Genomic DNA, 25,987 nt, shown 5'->3' with positions numbered 1-25,987 from the left:
ATCCTTTAAGACCCCAGACACTCTTCCAAATGACTAGCTAGGCACCATCTGCTTTCTTCACCACCCTTGGCTGTAGCCCCTTGTCTTCAGTGCTCCTTTCATGAAGGCGAGTATCGAGCAGGGCCGTGATGTGAGAACTAACTGTTCTTGGGTTGGGGCGGGAGTTACGTAGGAGCCTCAACTCCATCTGCTTGTCCGTGGGGGTTGCACTTCACAGGTTTAGCTTGGTGGTTGGAATATGACAAGTTCACAGCCCTATAGGATCAGAAGCCAACCAGCAACCAAACACATACACCAAAAGAGAAAAACCAAGAAATAAATAACCAAAACACAAAACAAGCAGGAAAGCAAAACCCATATAAACAGAGAAGTGGTGCGGTGTCACTCATCCCTCTGGAGTGCAAGTCTATTGCACTATTGTTATCATCAGTTTTCCCAAGAGCCCTGCATCCAGACGCTGTCGGGATGAGGAGATGTGTGAGTATATCCCACCTTGAGCCGCAGCCCATGAGTTGCTGTTGAACGCAGTCCCATCTCTCCTACTGGACTCTGTTGACCCTCAGTGTGGGGGTTGATGTCAGTGGGGGGCTCTGTGAGCCAACTCCCCCAAGTGTAGATCTCTGTCAATGGCTAGCAACCTGTGATCCCTGCAGGGTGGGCATTGAGGCACTGCCTGTATGGTGGTCCTGGGTCCCCTTCCACCAGACACCCACCTAGCCAGGGGTTCCCCCCAAAGTCCAACGACCGTCACTTCCACAATCCTGAGGTGGCCACTCTGCTTCTTTTCCCATCCAAGTAACCCAGCCGTCAGCCCAAGGGTGCAGACAGCTTTGAGCTGGTAGGGTTCAGTTTGTTCAGCGGAGCCTCCATGTTAAGTCCTTCGGGTATAGCCCCTGTGTTGTGCCCCGCTGCCTGCTAAAGTCTCACTATTTTGTAAGAACTATTGTAACATTCTATTATCTGGAAATGCAATAATTTACTTAGCCTAGATGCCTATTTCTGGACTTCTAGGTTGAGTTCAGTCTTTGCCATGACAACCTATGCTGTAAATCATTTCTGTACCAAGTAGTTCAGCAGAATAGATACCTGGGTAAAAGGTTTCTGTGCAGATTTTCCATTTGGTCCTGCTCTCAGGAAGCATTTGAGTCAGAATCAGAGTATGTATCAGACAGGAGTTCCAGGTGGAGGATTGAGTCCACCCAGAAGTACCATGGAAGAAAGGCTTGCCAGTCCACTTTCCAAATTCCCAGCCTCTGAAACCTTGTGGAGCACAGTTTGACACTCACACTCGAGGGGCCACCGTGGGACGTTGCCGGCTTGGCAACATCTGGTGACGTGCCATACGGTGCTGGGATACGTAGAAGTGTTTCTTCCACCTGCCCTTTCAACAGAAGGCTGGACATCTTTAGCCCTAGCTTGCAGACCACTGCTTCTCAAAATGTGCTCTAGAACCCAGTGCTGATCCATGAAGTATTGGCTACATTTAAAATAAGTACAAAAATGGAGGGTACTCTTGGGAAACTTGTGTAGCACCTCAACAAACTAATTTTAGATGTTGCCGCTAATAATTTTTTTATTTTTTTAAATCATTTTATTCTTTTTTTAATCATTTTTAAATGGTACAATTCTTATCACAATTCATCCATCCATTGTGTCAAGAACATATGTACATTTGTTGCCATCATCATTCTCAAAACATTTGCTTTCTACTTGAGCCCTTAATGTCTGCTGCTCAATAATTTTTTAATGGAGGCTTCTACTTTTCTCCTTCATCTTCTAGTAAATCGCTTTTGTTGTATTGATCAAAACTGTCTGCCCAGCTTAAAAACTACCCCAACACCATAAGTATCTTGGAAGCATGCCAGAGGGAAAGATGGAGTCTCCCAGAGAGTTGAACACAAAGTTGTTTATTAAGGTCCCTTCTGCATTTTCTAAGTCACTCCATGCACTGCCACCGATTCTGTTCTGATGCACAGCCACCCTATAGGACACAGTAGAACTGCCCCGTGGGCTTCTCAGACTGTAACGCTTTGGGGGAGTAGAAAGCCTCATCTTTCTCCCACAGAGCAGCTGATGTTTCAAATTGTTGACCTTGAGGTTAGCAGCCCAACTTGTAACCACTACACAATCCAAGGCTCCTTCATTTTCTAAGTCGGGAAAGTGTAAGCATGCTCACTGATCATTGGATTCACTGGGATTTCTTTTTCCACCGGTAGACGACATCACCATGGTCATCTGCCCTGGAATTGCCAACCACAGTGAGAAGCAGTACATCCGTACCTTTGTGGACTATGCCCAGAAAAATGGCTATCGGTGTGCCGTGCTGAACCACCTGGGTGCCCTGCCCAACATTGAGCTGACCTCACCACGTATGTTCACCTACGGTAAGTCCCTCCCGCAATCGCACCATTACTTCCGCTTTGTTTACAAGTTTGGAAATACTGTCTGGTTTGCACATGTGACCAGGGACAAGTGGGGCAGAAGAGATTGCCAGGGCAGGGCATACAGTCCGACAGCACCCGACTAGTAGTGGGCATTTATGATGGCAGGCCTCAGAGAGCCAGAAAATGAAGCTCACAGGAGACAGGATGGGGAACCAGGTGGGCAGGGCAGCTTAGCTTTCTCTCTTCCTGAGCGCACCCTACCATCCAGACACTCATCCCTCAGGACTGCCGGGACTGGCAGGGTAGGTTAAGACACGTGCATTTTAGTGGGAAGGGCACCTAAAACCTTAGCAGCTTCTGACTTTCAAGTCCCTTGAGAAGAGAAACTGGGTCTCCTACTTAGACATTTGCTCTATGACTGTAATCGAAGCCCGGGGGTAGCTGAGGCTCCGGTCTTGGTTCTAGCTTCTGTCTCCCTTCATATTCTAAATCCACACATTGTTAGTGGTGAACACAGAGAATAGCCCTACAATACACAAGCACTTGGGATGTTTATGACCAAATAAGCAATCCTTTATTTTTGTGGGAGACAGCCTGCCTGGACTCTGTGATCTCACCCTAACTGTAATTTTGTAGTCTTCATTTCATCTTCCCAGCCTATCTTTATCTGTGTGTGAATAGTTGCCATTCGGTTGCAGTCCACTAAATCCCTCAGCGTGGGACACAGTTAAGTGGCTGTGCTTTGTTTTCACTGCATTAAGAGGCGTGGGCATTAGAGTTCATCTTCCGAAGAGCCGCGCTGCTGCTGTCGCCCTATCCTGTACTTGACTGTTCTGCTTTGTAAGGGACTAAGGCTATGTATGTAGAGTTTAGAGCTCTGGGGTTGTTTGGTTTGCTTGTTTGGGGCATTCTGAATAGTGCTGCAAGGAGTGACGTCTTATACGTCAACGGCTCTGCCAGCGTCAGTTCAGAACTTTCTTAGACTCCTGATGCATTGTCAGCTTGTCCTCCTGCAAGGCTGGTCCGGGTCACCCTGCCATTTCTATCGAGTAAGAGTGTTGTCTCTGACCGGGGAGAGTCGGGGTGTAAGGTGTGCTCCGTGCCAGGCCGTAGTGTGCTTGCTACTTGGCATCTGTCCCCTCCACAGCGGCCAACACTGGCAGTTCCAATGCACAGCGTAGTCGGGGGCTTGAAGACGGGGAGGATTGCTCAGCTCTGTCGCGGGCACAAACACATGGGGGATATTGGACCCAGGACTGGGGCCAAAGAGCAGAGACAGACGGACGCTAATGAAAGTGGAAGCCAATGGAGAAGAATGACAATATCCAGCACTTGGACATAAAAATCCTTCTGTCGGAATTGAAGGTGGGGAGGCACAGCTCGGCCATGGGGCCTGGGGCAGAGTCTGGGGGCACACAAATGTCAGCGAGGGAGGGCCCCTTCTGTGCCTGGCCCAGGACCGCTGCCTTTACTTTGACACAGGTAACTTTCATTTCTACGGCAGATAGCAATATTTTTATGAAAGTGGGGGGGGGGAGGGGTGGAGGCAGGAAGAAGTTAAGTAATTGGAGCAAAGGCACAGAGCCAGTAGGAAGGAGAACTAAAATTGGAGTCTGCATCTGGCTGCCTCAGCCTCCAGTATCATCTCAGAACTAGTAGAACAGCCAGACCGCCCCACCCCAGTGGGCTGTGCCATAGGCCAAGTACACAGGAGACTAGACTGGGAAAAATGCCCCCACCTGAGCAGGGGAGCCTATGGCATGAGTCGGTTTAGTATGGACTATGATCAGACAACCCAGATGTGCCTGACCAGCTGGGTAGCCTCAAGCAGTTTGCTGAACCTGAGTTCTAGAGCTTGAGCTATCTAAGGTTCCCACTGAAATGTGGGTGATTTGCTTTCAGAAGGTTTGTATTCGGAGCTTATTTGTATTCAGAAGTTTGGAGGTCTGTTGATGCTAACAGGAGGTGGGCTATGCTCCGCAAGGTCCCGATCCATAAGCACTGCCCTCCATTGCGTCGACTAGTGTGTTCCTTAAAGACGGAGTCAAACTGACAACCGCAACCCCAAAGGCTAGATTGGGGACAGAGAGTCTGGGTGACAGAGGGAGGAGCAACTCAGCAAAGGAGGGCAAGACCGGTGGCAGGGCTCGAAGCAGGTCACCCATCAGTGCCCTGCGTCACCCCTGCGGAGACTGAACTCGGGAAGGAAAGAGTCCATCGCAGGGCGTCAGTGCTCTCTGGAGAGATGGCGATCGTCGTGGAAGCATAGGCGAAGAGTTGAGTTGGGGAGGAAGGATGTTCCCAGGAAAAGCTTGTGAACAGAGTCCTCAGGGATGAGGCTGTCTTAGAGCTCACCAGCAGGAGCCGTCTGAACCGTCAATGACAAGGATACATTTGGAGACCAGCAGGATTGGGGCGAAAGAACTGACCCCAGTCAGTTCACCTTGGGAGAGCTCCAGCTCCCTGCGTTTTAAGAGCAGTGCACTGTTGTTGTTTCATGAGCATTTCAGAAGTAAACTCCTGCTCTTTGGTTTGTGATTGTTGGTTTCTGTCAAGTCCACTGCAGCGCACGCACAACAGAACAGAACGCTGCTTGGATACAACTGGCACGCTGGAGGCCGTTGTTGTGAGACCCGGATATCGACACCATATACTCCATGTAGAAAAGATGGAGCAGTGAAGGCCAGTGGAAGACATGTTGAAGTAAAAGGTCGTTGTTCAGACAGAACAAGGGGATGCCACTGCTTTAAAATCAGAAAAGATGTCTGTCGGGGTTATAGCCTTCCACCATACTTCATCTGTATGCTGAGCAAATAATCCAAGAAGCTGGACAATACGGAGCGTGGGGCATCAGAATGGAGGGAAAGTTCATTAACAACCTGCAATAAGCAGATAGCACACCTTGCTTGACTAAAAAAGAAAAAAAAAGTCTTAAAGCACTTACTTATCGATAGATTACACCCCAACAGAAAGAAAGCCAAAAGCTCCCCCTCCCCAGCCAGTCCTGGGGCTTTGGGGCTCGGCTACAGGGGAATCCCTCTGGGACACGGGGGTGCAATGAATGGTGTGACTCTTTGCTGGGCATGCCTACACAGTAGGGGATTCTAGGTCCCTCTAGGGTTTCCCGTATGGGCTCCAATAAATTTCTTCCCTTTTGCTTAAAAGAAAGAAAGAAAACAAAACAAAAATTCTCCACACCTGGGCCAGTGAGCAACATCCTGGTACCTGGAGAAAAGGTTGAAGTGGTCCAGGATTCCATCTTTCTTGGATCCACAGTCAACACCCAGAGAAGCCGCAGTCCAGAAGCGGAATAGCGTATTGCACTGGGCAAGTCCGTTACCAAGGCAAAGGGCTTTGGGCTATGGTGTGTCTGACCCAAGGCATGGTGTTTTCAATCGCCTTATGTGCTTATGAATGCTGGACAGTGAATAATGGAGAGTGAACAAGAATGGATGCCTTTAATTATGGCGGTAGTGAAGACTACTGACTTACTTCATGGACTGACTAAGAATGAACACATCTGTTTTGGAAAGAATATAGCCAGGCCATCTGGCTCAGAAGCAACAAAGCCCACATGAAAGAAGCACACCAGCCTGTGCGATCACGAGGTGTCGAAGGGATCAGGTATAAGGCACCATGCAAAAAAAAAATCTTACCATAGTGAATGAAGGGGGAAGTGCAGAGTGGAGACCCAAAGCCCATTTATCGGCCACTGGAGATCCCCTCGCAGACAGGTCTAGGGGAGGAGATGAGTCAGTCAGGGTGCGATGTAGCACCGATGAAGAATACAGCTTTCCTCCAGTTCCTAAATGCTTCCTCCCCCACAACTACCATGATCCGAAGTCTACCTTGCAAGTCTGGATAGAGCAGAGGTTGTACACTGGTGCAGATAGGAGCTGGAGGCACAGGGAATCCAGGGCGGATGATACCTTTAGGACCAAGGGTGTGAGGGGCGATACTGGGAGGGTAGAGGGAGAGTGGGTTGGAAAGGGGGAACCGATTACAAGGATCTACATGTGACTTCCTCCCTGGGAGATGGACGGCAGAGAAGGGAGTGAAGGGAGACGTTGGACAGGGCAAGATATGACAAAATAATAATTTATAAGTCATCAAGGGCTCGTGAGGGAGGGGGAAGCAGGGAGGGAGGGGTAAAAAGAGGACTTGATGCAAAGGGCTTAAGTGGAGAGCAAATGCTTTGAAAATGATGAGGGCAAAGCATGTTCAGATGTGCTTTATACAATTGATGTATGTATATGTATGGATTGTGATAAGAGTTAAATGAGTCCCTAATAATATGTTAAAAAAAACACAAAAAAGACAGAAGAAAAAGAAGAATATTGCCAGAATGCTCCTGAGAAGCAAGGAGGACAACATGACTTTGTCCCATGTAACGTTGGGCATCTTGTCAGGGGGCTCAGTCCCAGGAGAAGGACTTAGTAACGTAGAAGATCAGCCCCCTCCATGAAGTGAGTGAGTTGACCGCGTGTCTCCAGCCATGGGCTGATAGAAGACTGGTGAAGCACTGAGAGTCCTTTGTTCTCTTGCACCCACCCGGATCGCTGCATTCAGAACCGACCCAACGGCACATCCCAACAACATACATCAGTACAAATGAACGTTTTAACTTGTCTCTCTCCCCCAGTATCAGTTATATTGCTTTGTGATAGGATCTGTGATCCGCTAGGCCTCACCCTGACTCACTGCCTCCTAAGAGTGTACTTTTGTCTCCCTGCGGAGGGACTCTCTCATTGAGCTGCAGGGTTATTTTGTTTAGCTCCGTTAACTTTCTATATCAATCGAGATAAACTAAATCGTGGAAACGACCCACAAGTCTCAGTGGTTTAACAATAAAGACTCCCTTCTTGCTCACACTCCACTGCTGTCTCAGGTGGGCCGGGGGCTCTGGACCTCTGTCCTCGCTCATTGACCCTGCAAATGGAGCAGCAGCTCCTGGAGCCCGGCCCAGAAGTGTCTACCCCAAAATGGTAGCGGTCACTCTGCCCGCAACTGGTTGACCAAAGTTGCAGAGCCAAGGCAGACTGCAATGGGCTTGGGGAAGATGCGTCCTTCCCAGGAAGGAAGCATGCGTAGAGTTTAGGTATATATAAATTTTTTACTTGCAAATTAATTTTGAAGCATTTATTTGCATAGTACCTACTTTTCCCACCCAGGAGCATGGCGTCTTACCTTCAGGTCTTCCCTCAGCTCTCTAGTCAAGGCCTTCTAGTTCTCTTGGTGGTAGTATCTGTGATTGTCCACCTGGCTGCAGACTAGGATCTCCTGGAAAGCTGTTGAAAACTGCCAGGCCCAAGGCCCCTGTCTACAGGAGACTAGTGGATAGCCAGGGCTGAAAGACATGGAGGTCTGGCACACACCCCCTTTCCCTGTCAGTTCCTGTCATTGTTGTTTTTAAACTTCTTACATAGAAATTTTGTAAAAATACATCTAAGAGTAGAAGGATCCATAGTGTGTGCTTGGATTAAAACGCCCGTGGGCACTACTTAAAACACGAACTCAACTCGTGACCATTGTTAAATGCACTCTCAACACCCCGACCCCCCTGCGTCCCTACTCAAAGATTAGTTCACAACAAGCCCCGATGTCGTCTTGTTTCGTCTGTGGCGATTTTGGACGTGAACTCTTTGTAAGCGTAAGCACAAAACCATCATCACGTGCATGTAACACGGTCCCTTGATACCAGATGCTCCAGGCAGCCGCCAACTTCTCCAACTGTCTTTGTTCTTCCGTCTGAAACCGCGTTGCTGCCCATGGCCATGCACACCCACTCCAGGGCAGCAGAAAGAAACAGCGCCTGCTCCAGGGCCGTCTGCCCAAGCGGCGCTCGGCTCCGGTTTGTCCTTGCAGCCCCTGGGCATTTGGGATGCCTTTTATTTAACCCAGGGGGCTCTTCCAGCACTGGACTGGACAGTGTTCTATTGGGATCCATCGGGTATTCAGGCAGATCACCAAGCCTCTTAACCTAGCCTACTTTAGTCTGGAAATTGCCCCCAAACCTGCCCGCTCTGGGTCACCTGCTGCTGTTGTAAATATGGTGGCATACCTTCCAGTATCGAAACACCAAGCACGCTGTCGCAGCACCACAGACTGGCAGGCTGCAATGGTGGTTTTTAATTATTCCTCACTGCCATCCAATCAGGCTATCAAGCCGAGTGGAACTGCCCCTGTGGGTTTCCTAGACGGGAAATCTTTATGGGAACAGAGGAGACTCATACTTCTCTCAAGGAGCGGCTGGAGGTTTCAAATGACTGATCTTGGAGCTAACAGCCCAACTTCAAAACCCGCTACCCCACCAGGACTCCTGTTCTTCTTGATACAGTGACTCTGTATTCCTTCCATCGCCCTTCACATCCGATCCAAATCAGGTCCTTCATTGCAATTGGCTGCTACATTTCTTAAGGTAGTTTTAATAGGACCCCCCCCCCAACCCAGTCTTACTTCTCCATATGGGCTGAGTGCATGAGAGATTCAGGGGCTCTCTGGAGCCCCAAGACATGGCATCAGGCATCTCTACCCCAGCAGCAGTGTCAGATGACCCAATAAGCAAGGTCAGCATGGGCTTACTTATGCTTCTTAATCCATAACAAACAATTTCTTCTTTTTTCCCCACCACATCAAAGATTAGGCTTCTAGGTATGGCTGGTATTTTTCTCGCACAGAATCAAAGCCTCTTGTCAAAATCACAATCCCCAACAGGGACCAAGTACCCCATAAGCAAGGTAAGCCGGCTTATTTATGCTTGCTTACTAATCGGTAGTGAGCAGTTTCACAAGCTTGACACTCAGATGCAGTGAACAGCACGTGGCTTTGCCTGTTGGTAATCCACCCTTGCCTGGTGGTCACAAGTTGTAGAAGACCATTAATCTCTGGGTGGCCCGGGTTCTGCTTAGAAGGCTCTTCTGTGGTCTTTACTTGGCTTCCCCTTGTCCGCCAAGTCTTGACCTACATGCTGCCCCAGAGGGCCCTTTCCTGACTCATCTGAGGACTGGCATTGGAAGTGCCATGGACTGCCAGAAGAACAAACAGATCTGTCACAGAAGTACAGCCTGCATGTTCCTTAGAAGCCAGGATGATGGCAAGACTTCATCTCGTAATATTGTACATGTTGTCAGGAGTAACCGGTGCCTGGAAGAGGACATGATGCTTGGTGGTGCTTCCTTCTGTTGTGCATAGGGTCACTGTGAGTCAGCATCGAGTGAACAGCACCTAACAACACAGGACACTTCCACTCCGACACTGTTCAAGGTTGACTTAATGGCAATCCAGCTTTTATATCATACCTGATGTGTGCCATGCATTGTTCTGAGTATCTGATAAGTATTAAATCAGTGGGCCCCCTTTTATCAATGGTGAAACTGTGACCCGAAGGCTGAATAACTTCCTTCCTATCAGAAAGCTGATAAGTGGGAGGCCCAGGATTCAAGGCCTGGCAGTGAAGCCCAGGGGTAAGCTCTTGGACTGTATCGTCTCCCCACTTCCGTGTGAGAGAACACATCCTGCCTGGACTTGAGGAAATGGCCCTCCAGCAGTTACCGCAGAGGTTTGCAGAAGAGCTTCACAGAGCCATAGGAGGGGCCTGGGGAGTCTGCACGCTGGCTTGTCTTTCATCTAGTGTCGTACAGCATTCATGAATCCAGGCTTTCGCAGTGAGGATGCAGGAGTGGGTGATTGGCGGTTCTAACCCACCCAAAGGTGCCTCAGAAGACAGGCAGAGTGATCTGTTCCCTATGTAGCAGTTCTATTTTGCATACACGGGGGTTCCCATGAGTCAGAATCAACTCCCCAGCATCATACCTGGGGAGACAATGTGAAAAGCATTCATTTGTGAAAGGGTCATGTCAGAGCAGAGGTAAGGTCAAGGCCAGTGCATCAGCTGGGCAGAGAGGGGGCCTATTTTGTATTGCTGCAGCTGTTTTCTTCCTAGGTGACTCAGCTTTGCATTCGAGTCCCCAGAGCTTGAAGAAATGACTCAGGCATTTTGACAATGGCAGGGTCTTCCCAACATGATCGCTGAAGACAAATGTGTGCATAAGCAAATGTGGTGAAAAAAGCTGATGGTGCCCAGCTATTAAAGATATAGCGTCTGGGGTCTTAAAGGCTTGATGGTAAACAAGCAGCCATCTAGCTGAGAAGCAACCAAGCCCACATGGAAGAACACACCAGCCTGTGTGATCATGAGGAGTCAGTGGGATCGAGTATCAGGCATCTAAGAGCCAGAACAAAATCATACCCAATGTAAAGGGTGGGGAGAGTCATGGAGTGGAGACCCAAGCCCATCTGTAGACAATTGGACATCCCTTTACAGAGGGATCACAGCGAAGAGATGAGCCAGTCAGGGTGCAGAATAGCACCAACGAAACACAAAACTTTCCTCTAGTTCTTTGGTGCTTTCTTCCCTCCACTATCATGACCTCAGTTCTACCTTACAAATTGGATTAGACCAGAACATGCACACTGCTACAGATAAGAGCCCAAAACACAGGGAATCCAGGATAGATAAACCCCTCAGGTCCAACAATGAGAGTAGAGATACCAGGAAGATTAGGGGAGAATGGGATTAGAAAGGGGGAATCTATCCTAAGGATCAACCTTATAACCCCCTCCCAGGGGGGACAAGTAATGGAAAAGTGGGTGAGGGACAATTGAGGACGATGTATGATATGGAAATAATAATCTATAACTTATCAAGGGGTCGTGAGGGAGGAGGACAGGGGAGGGAAGAGGAAGAAATGGGGAGCTGATATCGGGCTCAAGTGGGAAGAGAATGCTTTGAAAATGATGATGGCGGCATATGTGCAAATGTGCTTGACACACTGAAAATGGGCTTGATACACTGAATGAATTGTGATAAGATATGTAAGAGCCCACAATCTAAGTATTTAAAAAAAGAAAATATTTTTTAACAAAGAAAATATGGCAGGGTCGGCTAGCTCACACACACACACACACACACACACACACACACCATGCTATTAGCCTGACAAAATCATTCTCTAAATCAAATTTAGTGGAAAAGATAGTGAAGTACTTTCTTCCCATCCCCAGCCCCATAATGCCGGGCAGGTATTGTGTGATTCTGATCCACTTCATTGCAATCTCCTCCTTCTCAGCTAACACTTAACACTTCTGGCACACCCATCACGGGCCAGCTCATACCCAGCAGGGGGACCCCAAAGGACTCAAAGTCGCCATCCCCAAGGAACACCAAGTCTCCTGGGTTGTAGCAGCTCAGTCGTGCCTGTGCCACGTGGAGAAGGAGGGCCAGGTACAGGGAAGGGCCTTTCCTGTTCTTGGCAGGGGGAACCTTTCCGAGATGACTCTGCAGTATTTGCCTCTCCACGGCCCTTTCATCCAATCAGGAGAAGCAGTAGCAAAAGACTAGATGTCTAAATCCTGGTAGACTTGGTGCTGGTCCCACGAGGATTAATACTCGGGACCTCATTAAAATCCTCCTAGACTGGGAAGCCCGGTGCCAGAGAAGAACCGCATCCTGAACCCTTCGTAGCCAGCGCTCCCAGATGTGTCTTCTGCCCAAGACCCCTTGCACCTCTTCAGTTTAAAGCAAGGGCCAACCTGACTTAGGCTCTCCCAACGATGACCAAGCAGCTTGACTGGGACCTGGAGACCATTGAGAACAAAGCAGCATCCACCCTCGCCAACTTTACCAAGGACCTCCCTGGCCTGCAAGGTTGTAGGAAGACCGTGCGCCTGGCCATGCAGGTGGAAGAGCAGGCCAGCAGACAAATCAGCAAGGAATAGCCCCAGCGTTGACTGCCAATACAATTTAAAATAACGGAAGTCTCCCACAGACTTCTTGAAGCCCCCTTGTGTAACTGGCACACAGCTTTTGCCTGTTCAGTTATTTACAGGTTCAAGCCTTATGGACATCACTTACACGAATATGTTTGCAAGCGTACCACTCCGTGATCCATGTGGTTTTTCCATCCCCGCTACCCTCCACACCCCACTTTCTGTATACTGAACCTAGTAACCACTAATAAACTTTGCCATCTATAAAAAAAATCCTCCTAGAATTAAAAACCGCATTACTGCATCTCCTAGTAAAACAGTCCAAGCAGTGGGGTTGTGTCCGGTGACCGAGGGTGTTGGGGACTTGGCAGCAGGTGGAGACCCCAGAGGGACCAGTGCCTACCAGCAGGCTAGCAGACACACTACGGCTGTGCCCTTCTCTTGCCTGGCAGAGGCAGCGGCTCTCTGTAGGACACCCCAGCAGCTTGTCTAGCACCAGGCAGGCCTGCCCTTTTATCCAAATCAGTGTTTGGGTTTAATTAAATCGGGGCTCCCGAAGTGCCTTCATAATTAGCTGTAATTGCTCCTCAGTTCTGTAGCAAATCCAAGTGTTGTAACTGCCACGGTGACATGTGAGCATCCGCTCTAGGTCTCAAAACATTAGGCTGAAACCTGAGTAAAGACAGATCCGCGTCTGCACAGGTCTGATGGTGAGACCGTCAGACTGTTAATAACGAGCCCATGAACCCCTGCAGTACTGCCACTTACGTAGATTTGTGACAAAAGAGGCAGGACCAGGGCTTTGGGGTGAAGGCAAGGGTTCTAATTCAAGCATTCCCACTCATTCACTGTGCGAAGCGCAGCAAGTCACATCATCGCGACCGCTTCCTTGTCATCTGTGTTCCACGGTCAAGTCCCTTGCACATGGCATGCCTCCATTCATCTAGGTAATACTGATGGCCCACCAAACACCTGCCCTGTGGTTACAGTGATGAACACACTGCTAGGCTCTTTGATGTCTAGAGTGTGTCATCTCGCAGGCTCCTTAGAAGTGAGAACAAGACATAAAGAGAGAAATAACTAGCTCAGAGATGAAGAATTCAAACAGCAACTTCAGAGGAGTCCCTTTTGGCACCCAAGCATCAGTCTCCACAAACCTGAGACCAGAAGAAGTAGATGGTGCCCAGTTACCACTGCCAACTGTGTGAAAAGGGTCCCATTCGAAGGGCCTGAATAGAGAGAGAAATGTGGAACCAGACTCAAAATCATAAAAGAGACCCAGCAGGCGTGCGCGTTGGGTTGAGACAGGTGGGACCCTGAGCCGATGACCCTTAGTCACCCTTCAGGTCTGGAACTGAACTCGACCCTGTGGTGGAACAAGCAGCAACTTAAGACCAAACAGGCAACAGGTACCCAATGACAAAGGTCAGAGGATTGGGAAACAAGCAAGTGACGGAGGGAGAAAATGGGTCTCAGCGAATTACTGAATGGGATGGAATGGTGGTCTGCTTGGCAAGCCTTCACCTTATTCAACATTTTTAACATGTTTAAAAGGAAGTGAGGTAGTTTATTGTACCAACCTGGCCGTTAAACACATGTGGAGTTAATTGAAGGGCAGAGGGATAAATGAGCCTCGCCTTTCTAGTTCTCGGGTCTCTTGCTTTGTGATGGCCGGACCAGGGTGCAGCTGCCTCAGCCAGTTCCCTGCTTCAGCTGGCAGGGCTCACTTCCTGCAAGACATCCCTGAGGAGAAGCTTCATGGACCTACCCCGATGCAGCCCTGGGTGCTGGAGCAGCCGGGTGGAGACCCCTGCCAGCGCTGAGATGTTTACACTTTCACTGATTCAGCTTTCTTCCTGCAGTCAGCATCAATAGTGTGTGTTTTGTGAGATGGAGGAGGAGTTTGTGAATTGGTGTCGGACATATGGGTTAAAGGGCTAATGTTGGACTTGTGGGCTTGGGTAGCACTAGATTGGGATGTTTTCTTGATGCGCACTTAATCTTTACATAAAACTCTCTCTTAGACATGAGTTTCTGTGGATGATTCTCTGAAGTACCCAGACTAGCAGGAAGTCTCTTGGCGTGCCTGCTATTCTTTCTACAAGCAAATGATAGCCTCAGTATGAGCTGCCTCATCCTCTGCACCAGCCTGGAGGAGTCTGTCTCATGGGGTATCTTCTGTGTAACTGAGGCTGATCTCACACACTCACTGCATCGAGTCAATTCTGACTCATAAAGAGCCGACAGGACAGAATAGAACCTATCCCTTTAGGTTCCTGAGGCTAACTGTTTATGAGAGCAGACAGCTTCACCTTTCTCCATTGATGCTGACCTAAAGGGCTTAAAGGTGACCTTTTTCTTTTTTAAAAAACATTTTATTAGGGGCTCATACAACTCTTATCACAATCCATACATACATCCATTGTGTCGAGCACATCTGTACATTCTTTGCCCTCATCATTTTCAAAGCTTTTTCCAACTCTTAATTTTGCTAGGTTGTTTTTATTGTTCATCGGCGGGATTCTTATTTCAAAAAGTCATATCTGCACATGGTAAGCAGACAGAACGAAAAAAATGCGGGCCAACAACATGGCGAGCCCAAGCCGGGCCACTGAAATGTACACATGAAAATGCCTGTGTTGTGACAAGTCTTGCTTCAAAGATTTCATCATGGTCCATTTTAAATAAAAATTGTGAAAGCATTCCTTCAGTGCTGAAGTCTGGATACAACGAGTAAGTCAGATTCTCCCTCTGCTGCCCGCCCCGCTTGACGCCTCTTCCGCTGAACCGACATCTGTTGCAGGGTCTGTCTGGCGAGTAGTCCGTCAGTTATGCGAGCGCATGTCATCCTGTAAAACACCCCATACATCCCTAGCATCGTACCACCATCCCCACCAGTCTACCCCTAGTTTTGTCTGTGACATGATGCCGGGCTCCTTCCACATCAGCAGATCTGCCTCGGAACCGTGCGCTCTCACCATCGCGTGATCCAGGGCGCTCAGTGGAAACGTAGGTGGTTCCCACAAGCACAGCGTGGCTGGTCTTCAAAACAATAAAACCACTGCCACCCAGTCAGTGCGCCCCCGTGTGCTACAGAGTGGAATTGCTCCACAGGGTTTTCCTGGCTGTAATCTTCTGGGAGGAGCCCTGGTGGTGCAGGACTTACACATTGGGCTGTTAACTGCCAGGACCGAATCACCAGCCGCTCCGCAGGAGAAAGATGGAGCTTTCCACCCTGTCCGATCGGGTCGCTCTGAGTCCTTCGTTGACTCGAGGACTGTCAGCTGGAGTTTAAGTCTCCCCAGGGACACATCTCTCACTAGCCCTTCCCTTTGGTGAGGCTATGGGGTGGGTTCAAACTGCCAACCTTTAGGTTAGGCATCAAGCTCAAACCACTGCGTCACCCAGGGACCTTACCTATAGTTTAAAATCTCCCAAAATTGAATTGTCGAACCAAAGATTTGCGGGTCTGTTGCCCTCCGAGGGCTGTGCCAGGGCACCCTCCCTCGTCAGCGGACAGACCAGTGTGTGTGCCCGCTACCCCACCATCCCCAGTCCTGACCCAGATCGACATTCCTACAGTGCCATTGAGCCTCAATGTTGCTCAACAGATTTACTCTTTAAAGGAAAGGCTGCAGATAGCAATTTATGGTGCTTAGTGGGGCTTTGAAGTGTGTGTTTACTGGGAAATCGGTGGGCCAGAAAGAAAGTTCTTGGTTGTCTTGGGCTGAGCTCTCTTGCTAATAGCGCCTCCGCCCCCTGCCAAAAGTGAAACAAGAAACCCAACTCCCTGCCATGTAGTCCATGCTGAGTTACAGAACCACCCCTATGGGTCTCCAAGGTTTTAACATCTTTACCGGAACACAAGAAAGCCTCATCTTTCTCCTGTGGAGCCACTGGTTAGTTCAAACCAGTGACTGCGGGGCTAGCAGCTCAGGGTGCTGTGCTACCAGGCCCCTCCCCCCTCTGAAGAAACCCTGTTCTGAGGAAGTGTTTGGAAAGCCCTTCCTCAGGTGTTTCAGAGAGGCTGCGTGGCTCCGCCCCCCCATTCCCCGTCCCCCTCCCTCGGATCTGTGGAGGTTGGATAGTGCAAGAGGAGAAGGCAGTCTGAAGGGGGTGCTTTCCTCATTTAGTCAGTGGGCTAATGAGCCACGCAAACGCCAGCCCCTCGCCTGGAAGACCAGAAGCACCGAATGGGTCCAGCACCCCTACCTCGTGCTCCTGAAAGGGATCCCATTAGACGATCTTGGCTAGAGGGGGAGCAAACTGTGGAACCCAACTCCCGTGTCATAAAACAGCAGGCTTTTCCCAAGACCCTGGCCTTGGTCCCCCTGCAGGCCTAGGTCTGGACTCATTTTCAAACAAAACAATAGGCCAATCGAGGAGCAGTCATGCCAGGTAGTCCTTAGAATAATCAGCTCTGTGTTCCCCAGAGCTCAGAAGGCAAGAAGGATTAGGGAAGAAGGCAGGCTGGAAATGGGAAACACGGGGAGTTAGTGGGATAAGGTGCTGGTACATTGGAGGGACTGCAGTCAATGGCGTGAAACGAAATGTGCATTCCTCATCGAATGGAAAACCGATCTGCTCTGTAAGCCTTCATCCACCTCACAATTTAAAGCATTTTTTAATGTTTTCTTATATGTTGGCTGAGCTGTGAGATCTCTGTTCCTTAGAGTAGTGGTTATCCACCCTGGAGATACATTGGAATCGCCTGAGATCCTCCCCAGAGCCTTGGATTTAACACGTCGTCTGGTGGGGTTTGCCCTCGGTTTTACAAGATTCCCAGGCGATTCTTACGGGCAGTCACGTTGAAGAACAGGGCTTTAGAAAAGAGCCTCCTACAAATCTGGACTGGCCTTTTCAAGAGTTAGGGACAACTCCTGGTCCACATGCTATTTTTAAAAGGGAGAATAACAGTCTAATCACTAAAGGAGCTTTGGTGGTGCAGTGGCTAAGCACCTGGCTGCTAACCAAAAGGTTGGCGGTCTGAACCTGTGCAGGAGCTCATGAGAGAAGGACCGGCCATCACGTTCACTCTCAGTAAAGGTATCAGCCCAGGAAGCCCTGTGGGGCTTCTGCTCTGCCACATGTCACCCTGGGTCAGAATCACCAACAGCTACAGCCGTGGTGAAGGCTTGCTAGCTTCCACACCCGGCCCAAACCTTTCATGTACAAGGAGGCTTCCAACCGTTTGTGGGTAAAAGGAAGCTCCCTTCTGTCACCCAGGAGCCCTGGTGGCATAGTGAGTATGTGCTGGGCTGCTAACCGAAAGATCGGCAGTTCAAAACCACCGGTCTCTCCAAGAAATAAAGATGATATTTTCTACTCCCAGATAGAGGTGTCAGTCTGGTGAGTGCGTCTGCTTTGTTTTCTTGTATGGCCATATTTAGTTCTTTAAACAACCGAAAGGCCTAGAGGTTTTTACAGGCAAGGAATCCCAGAAGGGTTTGGTAACTTGCCCATGATCACAGGATTTTCTTCCTGAGGGAGGGGGGTAGCCGGGAGGGAGGGGAAAAAATCAGGAGCTGATACCAAGGGCTCAAGTAGAAAGCAAATGTTTGGAGAATGATGATGGCAGCAAATGTACAAATGTGCTCGACACGATGGATGGATGGATGGATGGATGGATGGATGGATGGATGGATGGATGGATGGTTGGATTGTGATAAGAGTTATACGAGCCCCCAATAAAATGATTTTTTTAAAAAAATAATAATAAAATAGTGATTCTCAACCTTCCTAATGCCATGACCCTTTAATACAGTTCCTCATGTTGTGGTGACCCCCCCCAACCATAAAATTATTTTTGTTGCTGCTTCATCACTGTCATTTTGTGACTGTTATGAATTGGGTGACCTTGTGAAAGGGTCATTTGACCCCCAAGGGGTCGCGACCCACAGGTTGAGAACCACTGTGTCAAAAGGATGCGCGCACAGAATAAGACCCCTGTTGTACTCCTGCAGACTGGGATTTCCCACAGAAAGCTGGGAGCCCCAGGTTTCTCGCTAGCCCCAACTCCAGGGCTGGCTTGTTTGGAGCGTGGCCATCAGTAAGTGCCAGGCCTCAGCAGTCCAGCCAGAGGCCTTTCTTGTCCTGACCACCTGCGTTTCCATCCACCTGCCTGCCGATGGCGACTCGCAGGTGGCCACGATGCTGAGCAGGTTCCACTGGGGCTTCCACACGAAGCCCGTCGGTATTAGCAAGAAAGGCCTGGAGATCTACTCCAAGAAATCAGCCAGAGGAAACCCGCTGGCCCCCAGGGGCTTGGTTTGCCACCAGCCATGAGCATGGTGGAAGGGCGGCCAGCATTTTTGTTCCTCGGACCACGGAGCTGCTGTGAGGCAACAGCCAACCACGTCTGCCCTGCCTCGAGGAGGGAGCAGCGGTCTCCAACAAGATTCCTAAAATGTTCATTTGTTGCACCACCATGCAAGCCCCTGTTAAGCAAGATGGCACTGTGATGAAAAAGAGGGCCACCTTCCAGCACACTTGGCTGGCCTGTCAAATAAATCCAGAGTTAAAAGTTCAAAACTGCCTTTAGATTAGTGGCCTTGTCATCAGAAACCACTTACTCCATCAGCTGGTTTTTGTTGTTGTTTTTTGGGGGGGGTGGCTCGTACAACTCTTATCACAATCCATGCATCCATCCATTGTGTCGAGCACATTTGTACATTTGTTACCATCGTCATTCTCAAAGCATTTGCTTTCTGCTTGAGCCCTAGGTAACAGCTTCTCATTTTTTTCCTCTCCCTCCCCGCTATCCCCTCCCTCATGAACCCTTGATAATTTATAAAGTATTATTATTTTGTCATATCTTGCACTGTCTGACATCTCCCTTCACCCACTTTTCTGTTGTCCTTCCCCCATGGAGGAGGTTATATGTAGATCCTTGTAATCAGTTCCCCCTTTCTACCCACCCTCCCTTCTACCCTCCTGGTATCACCACTCTCACCACTGGTCCTGAAGGTATCATCTATCCTGGATTCACTGTGTTTCCAGTTCCTATCTGTACCAGTGTACATCCTCTGGTCTAGCCAGATTTGTAAGGTAGGATTGGGATCATGATAGTGTGTGTGTGTGGGGGGGAGAAGCATTTAGTAACTAGAGGAAAGTTGTATGTTTCATTGTTGCTACACTGCACACTGACTGGCTCCTCTCCTCCCCTCAGCCCTTCTGTAAGGGGATATCCAGTTACCTACAGATGGGTCTTGGGTCCCCAATCTGCACTCCCCCTCATTCACTATGATTTGGTTCTTTATTCTTTGATGCCTGATACCTGAGCCCTTTTACATCTCGTGGTCACACAGGCTGGTGTGCTTCTTCCATGTGGGCTTTGTTGCTTCTGAGCTAGATGACCGCTTATTTACGTTCAATTCTTTAAGACTCCAGATGCTATATCTTTTGATAGCCGGACTTCTTCTTTCTTTACCACATTTGCTTATGCACCCATTTTGTCTTTAGCAATCGTGTCAGGAAGGTGAGCATCATGGAATGCCGGTTTAATAGAACAAAGTGTTCTTGCATTGAGGGAGTACTTGAGTGGAGGCCCAATGTCCACCTGCGACCTTAATACTAAACCTATAAATATATGCACATAGACCTATTCCCCATCATCATATGTAAATGTATTTGTATCTGTACATACTTTTATTTAGACCTCTGTAAATGCCCTTTGCCTCCTAGTTCTGTCCTCTTCCATCAGCTGTGTACGGAAAGTCTGCAAAGTTCCCCTGCCTCTTCTGCATGTAGGACGGAGAGAAACCGGAGACTCGGCGCTCTCCTGTCTCTGGAGGTTCCTTCCCAGCAGCAGCAGCTGGGACTTTCCATGCTGGAGGAGGGAACAGCCCTTGATGCTGGCCTTTCCCTTCGTCTTGACATCTCTTGCCACCTTCCAAGCCTCCCAAGCTTCCAATACTTATAGCCAGTCAAGGTATAAGGGATGTCGTTAAGAAAGAGGCCTAGGGGCCACCGAGGCTGTTGGGCACATCCTGCTTCTAGAGCTGGACCAGGGTTACTTCAGTGTACGTGTGACAAGGCATCCGGCTACATCATGCTTTCTGAGACACGCGCTCATGGGCAAAAACATGGTCCTAGGGGGACTCCCTGGGTGGTGCAAACAGTCACGCGCATGACTCCTAGCCAACAGGTTGACGGTTCAAACCCATCCAGAGATAGCTCAGAAGGCGGGCCAGCTCTTCCGCTTTGAAAAGTCACAACCTAGAAAGTTCTGTGGAGCACAGTGCTGCTGCTCCATACACACTGGGTGCCTGGGAGTCAGTGCTGGTCCATACACACTGGGTGCCTGGGAGTCAGTGCTGCTCCATACACACTGGGTGCCTGGGAGTCAGTGCTGCTCCGTACACACTGGGTGCCTGGGAGTAAGAACCAACTTGAAGGTAGCGAACGACTATATATAAACATAGGAAACTTACCTTTTGCCACACAACACACGCAGGATCTACTCAAATATGTGTGTGTGAGGTGTGTATATATTTGCAGATTCCCGGGCTTGGCCCCCCATCTCCCTAAATTAGCTGCTCTGGGCATAAGGCCCTGGAATGCCGCATCTAGCATCCTCTGCAGGCGATTCTGCGCACACTGCAAATGAAGGGCTCCTGCGGGGGGTTGACGGGCACCCCAGTGGCGTGCGTTGGGCTGCTAACCATGAGGTCGCAGCAGTTCAAATCACCATCCACTCAGGGGAGAATGAGCCTGCCTGCTCCCAGGAAAGGCGCTGCCTTGGAAACCCACGGAGCAGTGCTCCTCTGCCCTGCATAGGCTCCCTGTGAGTCGGAGTTGACTGGATGCAGTGGGTTGAGCTGGGTTTGGGCAGTGGTGCTGGACTGGTGTAGGCGGAATCCCACTGGGAGAGGAAGACTGATCAGGGCGCTTGCCCTGGGCTCACACGGTCGTTTCCCCGTAGCTTGCTTGCCTAGGGCAGTTGCCGTTCACGTCTGTTAGGGACGTCACAGCCTCTGCCCTCTTGCCAAGCTCAGCAATTCGTGTTTCCCTTGCAAGTGAACAATCGTCGCGTCGCTGTTTTGCGTCTGTTACGCCAGCATCCCATGGCGTTTTATTTTAACTTGATTCCCTGCAGGGCCTGGGGTTGAGCCTTGGCACAGAAGGATGCTCGAAATCCCTTCACCTGGCAAAACTGCTGGGTCATAGCTTGATGTCCACCACATCCCCGGGGACTCCGGATGAGATCATCCCTCCTGGGCCCACCTGGCCCAAACTCCCTCTCTGTTCAGAGGTGGCCTCTGGCTCTTCCCGAATGGGGTTGCCTCCCTGGGTACCCTGTGCTTATGTCACCAAGAACATTTCGCCTGAGCCTGTTAGGTTTCTGGATTGCGGTCCCTTGGTTCTTGCCGCGTAGCGCGCTCTGAGAATTTGTGCGGCAGAAGCACGTTTGTAATCCAAGTGACGTTTATGAGGAAAAAGGGAAGTTTTAGGTTTTACGGTCTCAAAATAAAGAACCCACTGTTTCAGGAAAGCAAACGGGGCTGCGCAGTCACTGCGCAGGAGTTGAGGCTGGACGCAAAAACCCACCAAAACAGGTGGAAAGAATGCCTCCAGAACCAGAGCACAATAGCACGCAGGGGCATCCGGGAACCCCGGAGACCAAGGAGAGAGCAGGGCTGAGCCGGCCCAGGCGGGCACTCAGGAAGAATCTCACTCTTGGTTTGAGGCGTGTTCCGGAGCAAGGGCAGGACCTGCACACTGCGTGCTTTTATCCCTCCTGTTGGGGAGGCGTGGGTGAGGGCACTGGCTGAGCTTAGGTGCGCCCGGTTCATGCCCTATTGCTGGTGTCTAAGGTGGCTGTGCCCAGGTTGACTTCTACCTGGGCCTAGGGGGCTTGTGTCTGAAATGCTCAGTTCTGGGTTTTCCCATAGGTGTCTAATGGGTGCCTGATCCCTTTCCAACCCCTGTATTGTGGCATGACCAGCTAATTTTCGTTTAGCGCAGGCATTCGGGAAGGAAGACAGCCGCCCTTTTAAAAGTCCCTCATCTACCGACCTGTCAATCCTGCAGAGCATGCTGGCCATTCCCCTGGGCCTGAGTTTGCCTTTCTTCCCCTCCCCTTGCCTTTCTTCCCCTCCCCTACGCCGACAATTGGATCCATAAATAACATGCACTTGGGGCGTTTCTTAGCACCGGGAGTCATTGTACGCATGCGTATAGCATTCCCATGCGCAGCCTCAGAAGCTGGTCCCCGGGGTGTGCGCTCGCTCTTATCAACGTCACCAGTGCACACGCGTGTTCATGCATGTCCCGGGTATCTGTTCTGAGGCCCACGAGCCGCTGGATGAGTTTCCCACAAGCCCGGAGCACGCACTTCTAACGCCTGTTTTCCTGAATGGCGAGGGGCATCGGCAACTTCGCTCCAGGTTAGCCAACGAGCAGTCAGTGTGTGTGTCTCGCTCGCGCTTGGCCCTCCAGCATGCCTCTTCTGTACCGCTTGCCGTGCCGACCGCGAGCCGTGCCCTCACCCCTCTCTCCGCAGGCTGCACGTGGGAATTCGGAGCCATGGTCAGCTACATCAGGAAGATGTATCCCCTGACCCAGCTGGTGGTCGTGGGCTTCAGCTTGGGTGGCAACATCGTGTGCAAGTACTTGGGGGAGACGCAAGCAAACCAAGAGAGGGTGCTGTGCTGCGTCAGCGTGTGCCAGGGATACAGCGCGCTGAGGTGAGTCATCTCCACTGTGGGCCCTTCCTCGGGGCACTTGTCTGTCAGAAACCCCGCAGCACCAGGGAGTGACCTGTGCAGGCCTCGTCTGGCATCCACTTCTTACATTACAGTTGTCCTATCAGACCCGCGCAACCTGGGCTGTCCCATGAACTTGGGGATCATGCCTGCCCTTGGGCAAGCCTCTGGCGCCTCTGTGAGGATGGATGTATGGTCTGGTGTACAGAACCAGGCAGCTTTGTCCCAGCTTCCTGCGACTTCGCTGCAATAGCACCCTCTGCTGTTGGCGAGAGCGCATGCACAGCACACTGACTGCAGATGTGGGTGTGGACACAAGGTTCCAGAAGCCCGGGCACTGGGACCCCTGAAGGGCAACATTCATAAATCAAAGCCTAGGAAGCGCCTCCTTGGGGTCTCAAAGAGCTTCCTAGATATTATTTGTCCTTGCCCCAGCCTTGTGCACGAGGTAGGTGGTATTGAAGCCCAATGCTGCCCCCAAGGGCGCAATCTGCTGTCAGAGAAATGAACAACCAGTCTGCTCAAACCGCGGTCCTGTGAGCCGGGCCTGACCACGGCAGTGGGCTTTTCAGTTCATGTCACTACTGGACGGTCAGAGACCATGTCCCCATGTGAGGTGGGGGACCTGCCAGCCATGCCTGTGCATGTAGGCAGTGACTCTCAAGCCAGCTCCTCAGCTGTTGTGGACACGACGTGTGGGCCACATCTGACCCCCTCTGACTCTCACGGGGAACTGCCAAAAGGCATCTACCCGCCATCCCTTCCATACCCTCTTCTGACTCCAACCATCATGCCCACAGCACCCTGCTTCTGAGACTGCATGTGATGGCTCACTGCCGTGGGCACACACAACTCACAGATGATGCCCACAGCTATGGGTCTTCTTAGGGAAGTTATCAGGAGAGAAACGATCAGGACAAAGCTGTTCAGTTAGGAGAGTGTGTCTGCCCTGACTCTTGGCCACTTGGCCTGGCTCTGCCCTGCTCAGGCAGTGTTTCAAAGCTCTGTTTGGATCCAGGCCCCATGTAAGGGGACATGGCGTGCGAAAGGCATGCCACTTCACGATAGGCCTCACCCAAAGGCACCCAGCTCAGCCCTGTGGATCAGCAAACCCAGCTCCCCCAATTAAGTTCCCAGGGGCACCCCACTCCACAAGGCACCCTCCTGCCCCAACACACTCCTCTTTTCTTGCTCCATGGGCTGGGAAGTCCAGCATTCTCTCATGCTTTGGCTCCTGGTTCTGCTGCTGCTGCCGCGCCTCTCCTGGATCGAGAGAGATACCAAGGCCACACTCTTTTCTTCCCACTCCCACTCCCTGCTTCGGCGATGGCTCAGATTACACCCCACAGGACGAGCACGGTGAACCCTGCTGGCAATCACTCACAGCCGAGTAACATGATTCAGTGCGGCCCTGCCACCGCCTTCTTATCAGACCTCAGGAACACAACCAAGGCGGGCCTTCGGCTTAGTAATGCGTGCACCGCCCTGGAGTGTGTCTTCTCCCTGCTGCCACGTCCCTGTCTGGCTCTGTGGAAGCCCTAAGGCTGCTGAAAAGAATGAGTTCTTGTAGACCATTCCATCTGTATGTAAGCTCCGCCTCTGCCTGTCAAACAGCAACCAGAGAAGTTTGTTCTCCCTCTTCCAGGTTTCTCCCTGAATTTGATGTACGCCTCCACCCACCCTCCCCTGACACAGTCCTGGGCTTAGGCCAGAAAAGCATGCCTGCAGGGGAGGACCCCCCTCACCCCCCGCCTCAGAGTGTTCAAGTGAAAACTGGTCGTGCAGGTTCTGGAAGAAGGTGTCTGGCGTGCTGTCCACCAAGCCCCCCACCCTTGGAGAAGGGTTCTCCCTGGGGTCAGATCCATGGCCAAGTTACAGTTTTGCCACAGGCTCCACTCTAGCCAGCTGTGTGAGTCCCCCACACCAGAGCCCCCGGTTCCCACAGACAAACGGGACAAGCAGGGCTCTCTACTGGAGCACCCAGCAGCGCCGCGATTGGGCCTCCCTCACTCTCCCCCTCTGCTCCTGCAGGGCCCAGGAGACCTTCATGCAGTGGGATCACTGCCGCAGGTTTTACAACTTCCTCATGGCCGACAACATGAAGAAAATCATCCTCTCCCACAGGTACCTACCTTCCGCCCTCCCTGGGGACGTGGGCGGATGGCACCGAACCTGCGGCCGGGGGGGTTTGTAGCGGCTGATTTGAGGAACCAGGCCTTCCTTCCAGCCTTCTGCGGCTGAGGCACCCAGCATGTCAGGCTGGCCGGCTTCTCCAGGTGGGGGAAAGAAAGTGGGGGGCCCAGCCTCTTGACTGACTGTTTCATGCTAAGAAGCAAACTTTCCCCCTAACTACCCGACGTTGCCACGTCGCTTCCTGCATCCATAATTCCCAAACTCTGTAAAGCATCTTCTACATGGTGCTTGCTCAGCCTGTTTGGTGAGGGCCTGGGCCTCCCTCCTCCCCAGGAGGCTGTGGTCCATATGGGTTAGAAATCATTGTCTCTGAACACACGGCCAAAGGCCCATGGGAATTCTGAGCAAGCAACAGGTGCCAGGCGTCCGGTCGAGGCTCACACCGCTGCACTGCCGCCCCTCCGCCCTGCCTCTTTCTGCCCAGGCGCTTCACTGGGCAGGGCACGCAGTAGGAGCATTTGATAAGGACTAGCTGGACTTGGTGTCATAGTACTGTTAGCATAGTTTCTCCTCCTCCTCTCTCCCACTCCAGCTGCACTTCTGGCTTCTCCCCCACCAACCACACCTTTCCCAGCCCGCCCTGAAAAATCCCCTCTGCCCTTCCACCTGCAGAAGGCACCTCTGCCTCCCATGAGGCTTTTCCATTGTTTTTCCCTTTAGAGAACTGTGTCTCCAGCCAAACTGTGAGGCCACTCTGGAGACTCGGTTTCCCAGGTGAACTTCCGCAGAGCCTGGCATATAATGGGCACACGATACCATGTTTGTTTTTTTGACACATCCCCGGAAAAGCCATCTGACTCAGAGGTCCGTTTCTCTTCTTCAACGGTGAGACAGAAACACTGTGCTGCCTGTCCCACTGGGCACCCCAACCAGGAGCTGCCCATGCCCACCAGTCTCCATCCTGGCTGGCATAAGCCATCTGAAAGCCACGTGGTG

General features: G+C 50.9%; 1 protein-coding gene across 1 annotated transcript in view; it reads left to right on the top strand.

Moving 5' to 3' along the window:
• The window catches only part of ABHD2 (abhydrolase domain containing 2, acylglycerol lipase), a 113,955-nt gene that overhangs the window by 77,495 nt on the left and 10,473 nt on the right, over positions 1-25,987 (top strand). Inside the window, exons 5-7 of the mRNA XM_075557844.1 lie at positions 2,217-2,384; positions 22,657-22,840; positions 24,890-24,982. Of these exons, the coding sequence (XP_075413959.1) occupies positions 2,217-2,384; positions 22,657-22,840; positions 24,890-24,982 (445 nt within the window). The remainder of the gene's footprint in view (positions 1-2,216; positions 2,385-22,656; positions 22,841-24,889; positions 24,983-25,987) is intronic.

The sequence above is a fragment of the Tenrec ecaudatus genome, chromosome 9 (assembly GCF_050624435.1).
Source record: "Tenrec ecaudatus isolate mTenEca1 chromosome 9, mTenEca1.hap1, whole genome shotgun sequence".
Taxonomy (NCBI): Eukaryota; Metazoa; Chordata; class Mammalia; order Afrosoricida; family Tenrecidae; genus Tenrec; species Tenrec ecaudatus.
Note: the sequence above shows the minus strand (reverse complement) of the source record. Positions and strands in the feature narration are given on the sequence as shown.